This window comes from Sinohyriopsis cumingii, unplaced genomic scaffold (genome assembly GCF_028554795.1).
Source record: "Sinohyriopsis cumingii isolate HCF-2022 unplaced genomic scaffold, ASM2855479v2 utg001628l, whole genome shotgun sequence".
In the NCBI taxonomy this organism is placed as follows: Eukaryota; Metazoa; Mollusca; class Bivalvia; order Unionida; family Unionidae; genus Sinohyriopsis; species Sinohyriopsis cumingii.
In genome coordinates, this window is record NW_028316029.1 from 175,284 (window position 1) to 193,335 (window position 18,052).

Genomic DNA, 18,052 nt, shown 5'->3' on the forward strand with positions numbered 1-18,052 from the left:
AGATGAATTACCTGATATAGATTTGAGTACCGGATGAATTGGCTGATATCAATTAGAGTACCAGATTAATTGGCTAATATCAATTAGAGTACCAGATGAATTGGCTGATATCAGTTAGAGTACCGGATGAATTGCCTGATATAGATTTGAGTACCAGATGAATTGCCTGATAAAGATTTGAGTACCGGATGAATTGGCTGATATCAATTAGAGTACCAGATGAATTGGTTGATATCAGAGTACCAGATGAATTGCCTGAAATATATTTGAGTACCAGATGAATTGCGTGATAAAGATTTGAGTACCAGATGAATTGGCTGATATCAATTAGAGTACCAGATGAATTGCCTGATAAAGATTTGAGTACGATATGAATTGCCTTTTACAGATTTGAGTACCAGATGAATTGCCTGATATAAATTTGAGGACCAGATGAATTGCCTGATACAAATTTGAGTACAAGATGAGTCGCCTGATAAAGATTTGAGTACCAGATGAATTATCTGATATCAGTTGAGTACCAGATGGTCTAAAATGGGATAATTTTAATAGCTAGGTTGGCCAGAAATGTACTTTCCCTCAAAGCACATTGTTGTAAAGAGAATGTGAAGGATAGTTTGGATGATCTTTCACTTAAGGTTGAGATAATCCATGCACATGTCAATAACAACTAAAATAATAATAATAAAAACAACCACTACCGATGGATAAAGATTTGGGGTTTGTAATCATATATTTGTACATATTGTTATGAACAAAGTAATGGGTATGTTCCTCTTCTGTTTTAAACCCATACAGTTGTACTTTTTTTAACAGCTTAGATTGAAATCTGTTAAATTAGTCTCAAAAACTGAAACACTGATTAACTTGATATAAAGGCACTCCAAAATTTCAAGTTGACATTTGAAAATAAAGGGGACAAAATAAAGGTATGTATATTTTTATTGGGAAAAACCATTATATATGGAGTGATTAATCCCATAAGAAGTAGACATTCAGTGTCAGATTTAAGACCATGGTTTGTACAGCCATGAAAGTCTTCAGGTTGATAGGTTGCCTTGGAAATTCCTTCAGTTTTAAAAAGTTGGTTTTATCTTTGAAAAGACTTTAAATTTCTTGACAAAATCCTTCAATCTTTTACAAAACTTCAAGATACTTATCTAAAGGAATGTGAAACATTAAAATATAATAAAATACAGCAATTTTTAAATTGTTATTTACATATCTCCAAGTTAATGAAAAGATAAATGCATAATTATGAGGTAAAATTTAGCGGATCAAATGAAATATGACAAGAAGAATTACCAGATAAGCACCATCCTATTGTTGTAGTGGCACATTAATGAGTTATGTGGGTTTTTTAAATCTGCCTTTGCATCATTTTATGAAGAGATGAACAAAGCAACATTGAGAAAGTTCAGTTTATATAAGGAAAATTACTAATTTCCTACTTAATGGAGGTGGGGGGGTGCCTAGAGGTATTTTGGTCCCACCATGTTTAATGCACAGTGCACATTCCCAATTACCAGATATGGAGTATATTGCTAATAATGATAACAGACTTTATGGTCTTAAAATTAGCAGCAAACATATAGCACCTTTGATTGTTCAGGTCAATAATGTATCAAGAGAGGCAACTCAGCTTAGGTAAATGATGAGACCGGTTTTGGTAATTAATCTGCCTTGAATATTGTTTCATTGAATACTTGAAATAGTTTAGAAATTCACCACTGTTCAAATGATGTCTAAAATATTAATATGAATTTTAAAGTCACATGTATAAAATTGAGAAAATAGATTCTTGAGTAGCGTGTTTATGATGATAAAGAGAAGGAGGCCTTCAGAATCAATCATATATGATGGACATGTCTAATGAAACTGATTTTGTGACTGACCATAGAATGTCTGAATCTGAAATAGGAATTTTCCACTAAGAAAGTCATATTCATACTTAAATGTTTGAACTCAACACTTGCTTATGAGTATTGACCTTAGCTTACAAATAGGGTGCACACTGCAAGAGGTGTTAATATGCCTTGGGGCTTCAGTAGGATGTACACTGCAAGAGGCATGAAGATGCCTTGGGGCTTCTGTAGGATGTACACTGCAAGAGGCATGAAGATGCCTTGGGGCTTCTGTAGGATGTACACTGCAAGAGGCGCAAAGATGCCTTGGGACTTCTGTAGGATGTACACTGCAAGAGGCATGAAGATGCCTTGGGGCTTCAGTAGGATGTACACTGCAAGAGGCATGAATATGCCTTGGGGCTTCAGTAGGATGTACACTGCAAGAGGCATGAAGATGCCTTGGGGCTTCAGTAGAATGCACACTGCAAGAGGTGTGAAGATATATTGGGGCTTTATTAGGATGTACAATGCAAGAGGTGTGAATATGCCTTGAGACTTTATTAAAATGTACACTGCAAGAGGTATGAAGATGCCTTGTGGTTTCATTAGGATGAACACTGCAAGAGGTGTAAAGATGCCATGGGACTTCATTAGGATGTACACTACAAGAGGTTTGAAGATGCCTTGGGACTTCATTAAAATGTACACTGCAAGAGGTGTGAAGATGCCATGGGGCTTCTGCATGATATACACTGCAAGAGGTGCAAAGGTGCCTTGGGGCTTCAATAGGATGTACACTGCAGGAGGTGTGAAGATGCCTTGAGGCTTCAGTAGGATGTACACTGCAGGAGGTGTGAAGATGCAATGGGACTTCATTAGGATGTATATTGCAAAAGGTGTAAAGATGCCTTGGGGCTTCAATAGGATGTACACTGCAAGAGGAGTGAAGATGTTTTGGGGCTTTAGTAAAAAGTACAATTAACCTAACTAGTTTTCTGTCTCAACCAAATTGGTGAGTAGACCATTCAGTTTCATGGGTAAAGAGATACCCAACAAATTGATCATTTCAAAAATGCAATTGGAAGAAAAAGAGAAATAGTCAAACCTGTCAACAGAGGTCACTCATGGGAAAAAGCCACACTGACTTTTGTACACAGGTGACTTCTTTGTGCAGGTTTGCCTTTCAAATGTGGTTATATTATTATTATTAATATTTCTTGTGCACATTTCAACAATATCATAAAATTCACTACTAATTGACAGCTGGATTATGCACCTTAATAAAACACTAATTTCACTACTGTCACCTTTCCTGTGATTGCAAAACTGAGGACTGACTGTTTGGTCATCTAGCAGAAGTTGACTTTGGTCATGTATTATAAGTAGACTTTGGCCATCTAGCATAAGTTGACTTTGGTCATCTGGCATAAGTTGACTTTGGTCATCTAGTATAAGTTGACTTTGGCCATCTAGCATAAGTTGACTTGGAAACAACTGTTCACACTTCAGACACTATCTTGTTCAACCAGTTTCTCAAGTCATTGGGGTCAGAAGGGTTTGGCTTAGGTGAGAGACCTTTGATAAATAGGGAATGAAAGGAAGCTATGGTTGTTGTAAGTAAAATTGAAATGAGAGTTTTGCTGCCTTTACGGACAAGTTAAAAAAAATATTGAATGCTTACCCAATGAATTCATGTCTTCTTGTTGATCAGGGTTTTTTTTTCATCAGATACCAGTATAACTTTAAATAACATAATTTGTTTCAGAAGTATGATTTCATGCAAAACTTTTCTTGATCCATCTGTGTACTTAATTGTTGATCCATCTGTATACTTAATTGTTGATCAATCCCTGTACTTAACTGTCTGTTAGTCTCTACTTAACTGTCAATCAGCCTCTACTTAATAGTCTATTAGTAAAGAATACTTTTTCTATCATTATAAAATAAATATATGGTTTTGCTGGATCTACATATGGAATGGACAGATCATAGTTTCTGTTTCTTCTTTGTTTAATGTGTTATTAGCATAACCATTTATTTTGCATTGTTATTTTAGATAATGAGTATTGAATTGTTCAAGTTTTTTTAATCTGACAGGTTGCAGGATAATCCTGTATTTAATTTTCTTCTGCAGTATATATTTATTCGGCGGTATTTCTTTGTCTTTAATATTTGTGCAATTTTGATAGATAACCAATATCTGGTGGTAACTGGAGGAGATGACAACTGCTTGACTGTGTCAGTGTTATCTGTATACAATAAACCACAGATGGAAATATGTGTGTTGGCACAATACAAACATCTTACTGCTCATTCTGCCCAGATAACAGGTATTGTGTAATGAAGTATGTTGCTTCCATGATCCAAGTTCTCTATATCAAATTTTGACTGTGATTGCAAGCAATTTACCAAGGCATAGGTAGAAAAATTTGAAAATATGAGGATGCCCAGTATATTATTATTGCAATTAAATTGATGGTAAAGTGGATTCCTGCAGGCACAAATACAGTTGGCTCAAATATCCAGGATCAATGTAGGCAAAAACATAGTTGGCTCAATCACCCTGTATCAATGCAGGATAAAACATAGTTGGCTCAAACACCCTGGATTGATTAAACTTGCTTTTAAGACTTGAGAGAATGTTTAAAATTATATTTAAATCTTATTTACTTCAGCTGCCACTATCACAAACTCATTTATTAAGTCTCATAGGTGTTTCAGATATCAGCTTTCTGTGGCATTTGTATACATGCTATGAACATAAATTTCAGATCTAGTTTCATGATTATACAGTTTTAGAGTTAATATTGAATAATCTTTCTTAAAACCTGTTTTCTGGAGAAGCTAGCAAAAGAATGTTTATGACTATTTTATATTTCTGTTATTGCAGGGGCTTGGATTGTATCTTCATCCCAGATCATTACCACTTCAAAAGACCAGCAGGTCTGTGTGTGGGATATCATAGAGTTGTTTGACAAAACTCTTCAGGTTTGTATATTTTAAAATTAGCAGACCCAGGCAGATATTGGAGTGGGTCATTAATAATTTTATAGGGATTGTGAATTTATAACCAGCATACAAAACTGTTTCTTTATTTTGTCAACAATTCTAAATGCCAAACTCCCTTCTGAAAAAATCACTATTTTACCCTGAATGTACAAAACCTCTAAAAATATATTTTGAAGATAAAATGGTTGTAATAGTGGCTAAAGGATGACTTTGTATAACATAAAATGTGTAATAGTGGGTAAAGGATGACTTTGTATAATATAAAATGTGTAATAGTGGGCAAAAGATCAATTTGACTTTGTATAACGTAAAATGTGTAATAGCGGGTTAAGGATTACATTCTATAACGTAAAATGTTTAATAGTGGGTAAAGGACGACTTTGTATAATGTAAAATGTGTAATAGTGGGTAAAGGATGACTTTGTACTGTAACATGAAATGTGTAATAGTGGGTAATAATGACGTTGTATAATGTAAAATGTGTAATAGTGGGTAAAGGATGACTTTGTACTGTAACATAAAATGTGTAATAGTGGGTAATAATGACTTTGTATAATGTAAAATGTGTAATAGTGGGTAAAGGCTGAATATGACTTTGTATAATGTAAAATGTGTAATAGTGGGTAAAGGCTGAATATGACTTTGTATGATGTAAAATGTGTAATAGTGGGTAAAGGCTGAATTGTTGTTGTTGTTGTTGGGTTTAACGCCATTTTGCAGCACATGATAGGCTATACATGGCGGCCAGTATTAATGGTGGAGGAAGAACCAGAGAAAACCCCGGAAAGAACCACCGACCCACGAGAAGCTACTGGCAAGCTTTCTCACATACCCACATTGGCTGAATCTTAGACTCGAACCGCCGCAGACAGAGGTGAGATGGCAGTGATCCGTAACGAAGAGCGCTTTAGACCACTCGGCCACTCGGGGCCCCTGTAAAGGCTGAATATGACTTTGTATAATGTAAAATGTGTAATAGTGGGTAATAATGACTTTGTATAATGTAAAATGTGTAATAGTGGGTAAAGGCTGAATATGACTGTATAATGTAAAATGTGTAATAGTGGGTAAAGGCTGAATATGACTTTGTATAATGTAAAATGTGTAATAGTGGGCAAAGGCTGAATATGACTTTGTATAATGTAAAATGTGTAAACATTGTATTAACTGCAGGGTCATAGGAACTGTGTCAGATGAATGATAACATAGGAATTACTTTGCATTCATGATACACAAATATTTCAACTTTACTTTGCCTTGCTTCGATATTAAAATCTTAAAAATGAAGAAGAAAAAAAATACAACTGTTTACCACTGATTAAAGTGTGGATCCTTATTTTGTGACCTAATACCTTTGGTGAATTTTTCCATAATATCTGTAAACCTTTGCTAAAACAAGAACTAGATCTAGCAGATTTCAAAACAAATTGACTTTCCCCAAATCAGCATTAAATCTTGTCACAAATTTCATGCTTATGGATGCGAAACGGACTAGTAAATTTTACTCTGATTCTTCTTGATGAAAACAAAGAAGACATTCTGATGGAGCCATATGATATCTATTTAATATCTGCATTAGCAAATGGCGATCGATTTTGAGATTAATGTATGACTCAGAAACATTGCCCAACAAGGAATTGTCACTGGAGAAAGAGAATAGCTGCCAACCTTCAAAAGACAAAGAAATCTCCAAACTAAGGTTTATTTGCCTGTCAGAAACTGAACTTTATGAGATTTGTGGAGCACACTAATGGAATCAATCAAAAAATACCACCAGATGCAATATTCAACTCTTATCGGGTTAGCATGAGCATGTACACTTGGAATCAACCAAAAGAAACACCAGATAGGGGTGTTCAACTCATGTACATTTGGAATCAACCAAAAGAAACACCAGATAGGGGTGTTCAACTCATGTACACTTGGAATCAACCAAAAGAAACACCAGATAGGGGTATTCAACTCATGTACACTTGGAATCAACCAAAAGAAACACCAGATAGGGGTATTCAACTCATGTACACTTGGAATCAACCAAAAGAAACACCAGATAGGGTTATTCAACTCTAGAAGTTTTAGCATGAGCATGGATATGTGTTAAAATGAAGATGAGCAGATTATAAAAACTGAAACAAGGTTCCTTCTTAATTATGAATTTCCATATACAAAAAGCAATGCAATTATCTTTCAGTGATGATAATACCTGGTTATATGTAAGAAATAATTGTCCTTTTTTGCTGTTTCATAGATGTATAAAGATGTGCATATGACTATGCATAAAATCCAAAAGATTATTGGAAACTGCTAATGACATGCCTGACCTCTGACTAATTATTGTTATTTATTTTCTTCTTCCATTTAGTCCAAATGTGCATGACTTTTTCCTCAAAGAATATGTATTTTCATTGTCACAATTGTTAGATAGGTGGAGTCAGAGCAGGACAGCACAATGTTGGCTGCAAGTACTGATTGAGGGTAACATTTAAATTGTAAAAACATTACAAACTCAAAATGTAAAGATAACAAATTGCCCAAAAAAATCTTTGGTTACAAAAGGGGCCAATATTTCACTGTCAGGATCACTGGTCTGAATTTATTTTCTTCATGATAATGTTTATAATGACTTCTGGAGACTGGTAAAAGTTGCGCAGAGGTGACTATGATATTGTTGATTATACTGGTTTGCTGCAAAAATATGTTAGTCTTTTAATCATGTACATATACTGATAAATGTGAAATCATTCCAAATGACATAATTATCTTATTTAAGTGTAAACTTGGAGCAAGTTCACAAACTGGAAGATATGTCACATAATCTGTTAAAGTACTAATAAAATCAATTGGCCAAGCCCAACAAAAAATTACAATCGTCACTATAAACTTAACCACATATGTGTCGTAGCTTATAATAATGTATGCAATATGCTTATTGGAGCTGGTTCTAATATTTACATTGTGTAAAGAATTGTTTTTGACAACAGAATTTATCAAAATGACAACTATAAAAATGTTCTTATCTCATAAAATCTTATAAATAATGTGTAATCTTTCAAAATGTTTGAAGCAACCTAAGTGCCACAAATATATATTTGACTGTGATATCCCTAAATGTATAAATGAATCAATCATTTAGACTAGTTCAGGAATTTAGTTATGTAACAAAGTTTACAGGAAAAGTAACTGTACCATTTGTGGTTGACAGTAATAAAAAAACAAAGACCAGAGCAGCAACCAGAATTTTTCATTTGTAAAAGAAAACACACTGAGACACTAACATGCAAGTGTTCTTTATTGGTATGCAAGTCTATAATGCAGCCTATTATATAACTGGTATACAAAGCTATAATGCAACCTAGTATACAGTTGGTATGTATGGCTATAATGCAACCTGGTACACAATTGGTATGCAAGGCTATACTGCAACCTGGTACACAATTGGTATGCAAGGCTATAATGCAACCTGGTATAGAATTGGTATGCAAGTCTATAGTGCAACCTGGTACACAATTGGTATGCAAGGCTATAATGCAGCCTGGTACACAATTGGCATGCAAGGCTATAATGCAACCTGGTACACAATTGGTATGTAAGGCTATAATGCAACCTGGTACACAATTGGTATGCAAGTCTATAATGCAGCCTAGTATACAATTGGTATGCAAGCTATAATGCAACCTGGTACACAATTGGTATGCAAGTCATTAATGCAACCTAGTATACAATTGGTATGCAAGGCTATAATGCAACCTGGTACACAATTGGCATGCAAGGCTATAATGCAACCTGGTACACAATTGGCATGCAAGGCTATAATGCAACCTGGTACACAATTGGTATGCAAGGCTAAAATTCAACCTAGTATACAATGGTATGCAAGGCTATACTGTAACCTGGTATACAATCAGTATGCAAGGCTATAATGCAACCTGGTACACAACTGGTATGCAAGTCTATAATGCAGCCTGGTACACAATTGGTATTTAAGTCTATAATCCAACCTAGTATACAACGGTATACAAGGCTATAATCCAACCTAGTATACAATGGTATGCAAAGCTATAATGCAACCTGGTACACATTTGGTATGCAAGTCTATAATGCAACCTGGTACACAATTGGTATTTAAGTCTATAATCCAACCTAGTATACAACGGTATACAAGGCTATAATCCAACCTAGTATACAATGGTATGCAAAGCTATAATGCAACCTGGTACACAATTGGTATGCAAAGCTATAATGCAACCTGGTACACATTTGGTATGCAAGGCTATAATGCAACCTGGTACGCAAGTCTATAATGCAACCTGGTACACAATTGGTATTTAAGTCTATAATCCAACCTAGTATACAATGGTATACAAGGCTATAATCCAACCTAGTATACAATGGTATGCAAGGCTATAATGCAGCCTGGTACACAATTGATATGCAAGGCTATAATGCAACCTGGTACACAATTTGTATGCAAGGTTATAATGCAACCTGGTATACAATTCATATGCAAGATTATAATGCAACCTGGTATACAATTGGTATGCAAGGCTATAATGCAACCTGGTACACAATTGGTATGCAAGTCATTAATGCAACCTAGTATACAATTGGTATGCAAGGCTATAATGCAACCTGGTACACAATTGGCATGCAAGGCTATAATGCAATCTGGTACACAATTGGCATGCAAGGCTATAATGCAACCTGGTACACAATTGGTATGCAAGGCTAAAATTCAACCTAGTATACAATGGTATGCAAGGCTATACTGTAACCTGGTATATAATCAGTATGCAAGGCTATAATGCAACCTGGTACACAACTGGTATGCAAGTCTATAATGCTTCCTGGTACACAATTGGTATTTAAGTCTATAATGCAACCTAGTATACAACGGTATACAAGGCTATAATCCAACCTAGTATACAATGGTATGCAAAGCTATAATGCAACCTGGTACACATTTGGTATGCAAGGCTATAATGCAACCTGGTACACAAGTCTATAATGCAACCTGGTACACAATTGGTATTTAAGTCTATAATCCAACCTAGTATACAACGGTATACAAGGCTATAATCCAACCTAGTATACAATGGTATGCAAAGCTATAATGCAACCTGGTACACATTTGGTATGCAAGGCTATAATGCAACCTGGTACGCAAGTCTATAATGCAACCTGGTACACAATTGGTATTTAAGTCTATAATCCAACCTAGTATACAATGGTATACAAGGCTATAATCCAACCTAGTATACAATGGTATGCAAGGCTATAATGCAGCCTGGTACACAATTGGTATGCAAGGCTATAATGCAACCTGGTACACAATTTGTATGCAAGGTTATAATGCAACCTGGTATACAATTCGTATGCAAGATTATAATGCAACCTGGTATACAATTGGTATGCAAGGCTATAATGCAACCTGCTACACAATTGGTATGCAAGTCTATAATGCAACTGGTATACATTTGGTACGCAAGGCTATAATGCAACCTGATACACAATTGGTATGCAAGTCTATAATGCAACCTGGTACACAATTGGTATGGAAGTCTATAATGCAACTGGTATACAATTGGTATGCAAGGCTATAATGCAACCTGATACACAATTGGTAAGCAAGTCTATAATGCAACCTGGTACACAATTGGTATGGAAGTCTATAATGCAACCTGGTATACAGTTGGTATGCAAGACTATAATGCAACCTGGTACACAATTGGTATGCAAGTCTAATGCAACCTGCTATACAATTGGTATGCAAGGCTATACTGCAACCTGGTACATATTTGGTATGCAAGTCTATAATGCAACCTGGTATACAATTGGTATACAAGGCTATAATACAGCCTAGTATATACAGTGGTATGCAAGGCTATAATGCAACCTGGTACACAATTGGTATGCAAGTCTAATGCAACCTGGTATACAATTGGTATGCAAGGCTATACTGCAACCTGGTACATATTTGGTATGCAAGTCTATAATGCAACCTGGTATACAATTGGTATACAAGGCTATAATACAGCCTAGTATATACAGTGGTATGCAAGGCTATAATGCAACCTGGTACACAATTGGTATGCAAGGCTATACTGCAACCTGGTACACAATTGGTATGCAAGGCTATAATGCACACTGGTACACAATTAGTATGCAAGTCTATAATGCAACCTGATACACAATTGGTATGCAAGGCTATAGTGCAACCTGGTTTACAATTGGTTAGCAAGTCTATAATGCAACCTGGTATAGAATTGGTATGCAAGTCTATAATGCAACCTGGTATAGAATTGGTTTGCAAGGCTATAATGCAACCTGTTACACAATTGGTATGCAAGGCTATAATGCAACCTGGTATACAATGGTATGCAAGGCTATGATGCAGCCTGTTATAGAACTGGCATGCAAGTCTACAATGCAACCTGGTACACAGCTGGTATCCTAGGCTATAATGCAACCTGGTACACAATTGGTATGCAAGGCTATACTGCAACCTGGTATACAATTTATATGCAAGTCTATAATGCAACCTGGTATACAGTGGTACGCAAGGCTATAATGCAACCTGGTATATAATTGGCATGCAAGTCTATAATGCAACATGGCGCACAATTGGTATGCAAGGCTATAATGCAACATGGCACACAATTTGTATGCAAGGCTATAATGCAACCTGATACACAGCTGGTATCCTAGGCTATAATGCAACCTGGTACACAATTTGTATGCAAGGCTATAATGCAACCTGATACACAGCTGGTATCCTAGGCTATAATGCAACCTGGTACACAATTTGTATGCAAGGCTATGGTCTCACTGGACAGTTTTTTTGGCATATTTTCATCCGACAATGACCTATTGCAGAAAAATGATAATAATATTACATTAAAAATGCAAATAAAAACTAACTAATAATTTTTGTTAAAAGTATGCTTCTAAGATTCTGATTGAGGTATTAAGGTTAATTCCTTATGCAACTGGTGGCTTTTATACTGAACCAACACTACCACCAACCCCTCTTTTTTACTTTCATTTTTGACAGAAAATAGCTATTTTTAATATTTTACTGTGACAAGGCAGCTAAAAGAATCAGTATATGCCTTATACATGAATAAAGTTCACTAGTACTATAACAAATTAGCATACTTTTCATCACCCCTCAACCATCTAGATTTTTAGATATTTACCTCTGTAGCAGACACATGTAAATAGATAAGCCAAGTCGGCTGCTCATTTGCAGCCCAAGTTACGCATTTGATCTCCAATGCTCGTCATAATGTGACAGGCAGTCACCAACAAGCCAACCCATTTTCAAGCCTAACTCAAACTAAATCTAAACCACATTGCAGATTTAGCTTCTGTGTGAATTTATAAATACTAGGATAGTGATAATTAGGCTCATGCCTTCTACCTTAAAAATTAGGGGGGTGTCAAAATACGAAACTATCCAGTGAGACCTATAATGCAACCTGATACACAATTGGTATGCAAGGCTATAATGCAACCTGGTACACCATTGGTATGCAAGGCTATACTGCAACCTGGTATACAATTTCTATGCAAGTCTATAATGCAACCTGGTATACAATGGTATGCAAGGCTATAATGCAGCCTGGTATAGAATTGGCATGCAAGTCTATAATGCAACATGGCACACAATTGGTATGCAAGGCTATAATGCAACATGGCACACAATTTGTATGCAAGGCTATAATGCAACCTGATACACAATTGGTATGCAAGGCTATAATGCAACCTGGTACACAATTGGTATGCAAGTCAATAATGCAGCCTGGTACACAATTGGTATGGAAGGCTATAATGCAACCTGGTACACAATTGGTATGCAAGTCAATAATGCAACCTGGTACACAATTGGTATGCAAGGCTATAATGCAACCTAGTATAGAATTGGTATGCAAGGCTATAATGCAACCTGGTATACTTAGGTAACTTATGACCAGCATTGAGTTTGCCAAGAGCATTAATACACAATCCATATGACAGAGATAGTCAAAGGGTACTACATAAATAATTAAAACAAGGACCAAGTGTACTTCTATAGCTTCAGAGCTAGAGATGGATTTTGCATAACAAGTCAGGTTAGCCATGGGGCAATGATCAGCAGCCTTTCAAAGAACCCCCTTCATAGACATGATGTGACTGTTTAAATATTTTTAATCGAGGCATATCAACAACATAGAAGTTTTAATAAATTAATCTCAGCCTGTAAAATATTGGTTTTAATTGTCTAAACTGGATTTCCATTTTCCATTTCAGGACAAATGACAATTTTCATTAGCATGTTATGTGGACAAACAAAAACAAATTTAATTCTTGGATATAAACGTTGATGGGAGTAATTACTTTATTATCAGTACTTGTGAACAGCCTATCCTGTGTTGATGCATCTTTCTCTTTTTTGCAGATGAAGCAAAAGTACTGCAAATTTGTCAGCACTGCAGATGTTTCAAACCTTACAGTTTGGAAAAATAGGTATACAGAATAAATGAAATTGAATGCTTGTCAGTTTATTAATCTTATTTTTATTATTTCTCAATTATTTGTTTCTTACACAGAAAGTTAGGATTGTTGGTGTTGTTAGTATCTTGACTGTCATTGCCAGCCAAAAAGCCATTGACATATTTCATTCCACTTTGCCAGCCAGAAAGCCATTGATTGCATATCATTCATGTTGCCAGCCAAATGGCCATTTATTAATTTCATTCCACTTTGCTTACCTAAACGTCATTGATTCACTTCATTCATTGAATACCTAGAGGATTACATAGCAGACTCTTTCATTGTCCAGTTCATTCTGTTCTGCTGACTATGAGCAGTAACTCTTTCATCTGCAAAAGAGTACTTTTTCAAAACATTGTTTGGCCTAGCTACATAGGGTTTATGTGGACAGAAGAGTATAGAAAACATGGCTAGCAAATATGTGCTGTCACTTAGTGTAGTATTATCCAGACTAACCAATCTCACTCAGATCGCTTATCACCTGATGTCTTGGCTATCTGTTGACTTAAAGTTTATAAACTTCAAATGTGACCCTATGGCCATATGGACAGACTTTGGTGGCAACTGATTTATTGCACCTCTGGCCCTAGATGATCAGAAGCTTGCAAACAAATCAACTTAGTTGTGAAGATGTTTCTTAATGTGAAGATAGGTCAACATTAGCATGCAAACCCAGCAGCTTCAGACAGACTGAAAGGCAAACGTTAAATCACATGAAAGGAAACGTTCTTCATTATCTTTGTATGCAGGTAATGCATCACAATACCTTGGCAATATTAGGATTGTTGGGAGCAAACTAAAGAAGATTTACAGTGTGCTGAGAAAAAAATGTATGACAATAAGCCTAACTTCTACAGAAAATGCCTATATGCTTAGCATAATCAACAGACAAAAGTAGTAGATAACTGTACTTGGAAATAAATATTATACAGGTTTCACTGTATTGCCTTGCGCTGGCTGTGCCTTTTAAGGAACTATACATTATGCAGATATTTTAATGAGCAATTCTGATTTTATGACTGCATAAAATTTGTATATGGTAGCTGTGATAACAGTAATGTTGACTTTGTATAATTTTGATTGTACTCGAGTTCTTCTATGCAGTCGATGATGAAATTGTCAACTTTACTAGTAACGTGTATATTTAGCCTTATTGGTCATAGATTAAAAGAGCTTATGGGATGGTTTTTCCTTTGTTGTCTTTCATCTGTCCTTCTACTGGCATGTATTGCTACAGATAATCCTCATAAACTATTTGGAGGATTGTGATGAAACTAGACATTCACCCCATGGTCTGGTTGGCCCTAAATGATGATGACAGTGAACGTTTGAACATCCATTATGACCACAACAGTGGCCATCTTGAAAATCTTGTCATTATTCCTCCCACATGATGATCATATCAACACAGGATTTTCACTACAAGACTTATTATGATGCTAGTTAGTTTAAATAAAAATGGTGCCAAGCTGACATTAATATGACCATCAAGGCAAACATCTTGAAAATCTTGATATTGCTTCTACATGAATAGTCATATCAACATGGAGTTTTGACCAAAGAGGTCTTATTATGTCCAGTTGGTCTTGAATGAAAATGGTGGTGATCTGCCATCCAATATGGTCACCAGACAATGGCCATCTTGGAAATGTTATCATTACTTCTTCTGAATGGATGGTTTTTTAACATGAGACTTCACTAAAAGACTTCTTATGGTGTCTAGTTGTTCCTAAATAAAAATCATGTTATCACAAGGAAAGTCATATTGACATAGGGTTTTCATTATAAGACTTTTTATGACGTCTAGTTGGTGTTTAAAGAAAATGGTTCAGAAATGAGGTGCAAGAGTGACCGTCTTGGAATCTTGTTTTCACTACTTCATCTGAATGGAAAGTCATATTCACATGGTGTTTTCACCTAGTACGTCAGAGAGGGGGCCGGGGGCAAATGCCCCCCCCCCCCGAATTTGCATATGCTGTAAAATGTAAAATAGCTGTTGCCTATATACAAAAATTAACAAGCCTGTCAAATTTTGCCCCCCACCCCCACCCCACACCAAGTTGAAATGACGTCCCTAGTTTTCACCATAAGATTTTTTATTAGTCTAGTTGAATGAAAATGTTACTGATCTGATTTGTAGCATGGGTGCCATGGTGGCCAGATTGAAATCTTGAATTAATGCTCATATCAGTATGGAGTTTTCACTACAAGACTTCTTACATTATTTTGTTGATCCTGAATTAAAATGATGCAGATATCAGGTCAAAATATATGACCATATCAAAAATCTTGTTTTCTCTTAATGGAAATTCATGGTACCATCAGAAGAGTTCTTATGGTGTTAGGTGGATCCTTAATGAAATGTTGCAAGTTATACATCCAATATGGCTGCAAGACTGTCTTAAAAATCTTGTTGCTGCTACTTGTTATGAACGTATGATAAAACCTCTAACAAAGTCTGCTTCGTCCTAAATGAAAAAGGTGAACTGAAATCCAATATGTGCACCACAGCAGCAGATTTAAAAATCTTAACACTAAAGAATGTCAGAGAGGCTTTCAACGCAGCAATTAAAATGAAGGAATGGAACTTATCTTGAATTTCTGAAATTCTTTTAGTACATTAGAGCATTAGTCTCTTCATGGGACTCTTGTTTTAATTGCATGGTCATAATATATAGTGGCTATTAGCTAATTATACCACTGTGGATAAATGAATATTAATATTATTATTATTATTGTTCAGACTTTTAAGATGATACTTTGATTAGGATGAAAATGAATGATGGTACCTTAATCAGACCTTTTGTTTTGTGTTATAAATACTGCTACATGTTTATTAACCAAGATATTTTATTTAATTGTTTCTTTATGCATTCGTTTGCAGGAACTCCATCCTAATGGCATTGTGTGGGGTTGGACTGGAAGTTTTACAATTCCCCCTCAGCAGCAATGACTTTGTTGAATCAATATGAATACAGATTGAAAACTCTCATCTTTTATGTTTTCCTTTTCTTAAACTTGCAAAGGCATTTTACACAATGCTTCCTTCTGAAAAAATTCATTGACTTTTTTCAGTCTTAAAATAATGCTTTTAAGTGGAACTACTGAGAACTGCTTTCATGAAATGTCAGATGTGACCTAAACCCAATAATTAACTGGTCAGGTGGACAGACTTAGACTGCAGGTACTTTATTGCAAACACCCCATATTCATAGACATTTAGAAGCTTGCAAATTCAATATGAAGATGTTTCTTCATGTGAAGACAGATCAGCATTACTATCTCAACCCAGTAGTTTCAGACTGACTGAAAGGTAAAAATTAAATTAGCCACGAGACCAAAATAAATGGCATAGAGCCAAGGTCATGTAGTCTAAGATAAAGCAAAATGACACTCAATAAAAACAATTTTGTAAATAGTGCTTTGCCGAAAGTAATATTGTCAAATTTCCACTTGATCTATTTTCATCCTTTACAATGACTAGTTTCAACTGTTTGGTAACACAAACAGTTGAATGTGCCAAACTTTTGTGGTCATGTAGAAGTTTGCACCATGGCATTGCTGACAAATCAGAAAGGGGTGGATGACAATGGCATTGCTAATGTCTTTAGCCTTGGCTTCCCTTTTATAAACATTCACAGCAGAATTTCTTATGCAAATGTCTTGAGCCTTGGCTTCCCTTTTATAAACATTCACAGCAGAACTTCTTATGCTAATGTCTTGAGCCTTGGCTTCCTTTTTATAAACATTCACAGCAGAACTTCTTATGCTAATGTCTTTAGCCTTGGCTTCCTTTTTATAAACATTCAAAGCAGAACTTCTTATGCTAATGTCTTGAGCCTTGGCTTCCCTTTTATAAACATTCACAGCAGAACTTCTTACCATGATGTACTGAAAACTGCTTTATCATCAAATCTGTTGGTTGCAGAATGTAATACAGGAAGTCACATGACTAATGTGATTTAAAAGTTCCTATCACAATGTTAATACCAACATCTTTAATTTCTGCAACATGTTCTTGATGTATTTTCCTGATATAACAGCAGATCTACAGTGTGGATATTTAAACTGGTCTGAATAAAGCAATGTGTTCTTTAAAAATGACCCTTTACTAGTGACCAGTGTGGATATTTAAACTGGTCTGAATAAAGCAATGTGTTCTTTAAAAATGACCCTTTACTAGTGACCAGTGTAGATATTTAAACTGGTCTGAATAAAGCAATGTGTTCCTTACAAATGACCCTTTACTAGTGATAATTGTGCTTATTTAAACTGGTCTGAACAAAGCAATGTTCTTTAAAAAAGGGCCCTTTACTAGTGACCAGTTTGGATATTGAAACTTCTTTAAAAAGGTCCCTTTATTAGTGACCAGTTTGGATATTGAAACTTCTTTAGAAAGGTCCCTTTACTAGTGACCAGTTTGGATACTGAAACTTCTTTAACAAGATCTCTTTATTAGTGACCAGTTTGGATACTGAAACTTCTTTAAAAAGGTCCCTTTACTAGTGACCAGTTTGGATATTGAAACTTCTTTAAAAAGGTCCCTTTATTAGTGACCAGTGTGGATATTGAAACTTCTTTAAGAAGGGCCCTTCTCTAGTGACCAGAGTGGATATTCAGTCTGGTCTGAACAAAGCAAAAGCCCTTTAATAGTGATCACTGAG

General features: G+C 35.5%; 1 protein-coding gene across 2 annotated transcripts in view; it reads left to right on the top strand.

Moving 5' to 3' along the window:
* LOC149771853 (tRNA (34-2'-O)-methyltransferase regulator WDR6-like) overlaps positions 1-16,378 on the top strand; it is a 125,513-nt gene extending 109,135 nt beyond the window's left edge. For both annotated transcript variants that reach the window (XM_089948130.1, XM_089948131.1), the window contains exons 22-25: positions 4,037-4,177; positions 4,738-4,835; positions 13,294-13,361; positions 16,273-16,378. In XM_089948130.1, coding sequence (XP_089804256.1) covers positions 4,037-4,177; positions 4,738-4,835; positions 13,294-13,361; positions 16,273-16,360 — 395 coding nt within the window. In that variant the 3' untranslated portion in view covers positions 16,361-16,378. The remainder of the gene's footprint in view (positions 1-4,036; positions 4,178-4,737; positions 4,836-13,293; positions 13,362-16,272) is intronic.
* Positions 16,379-18,052: the final 1,674 nt, after the last annotated feature.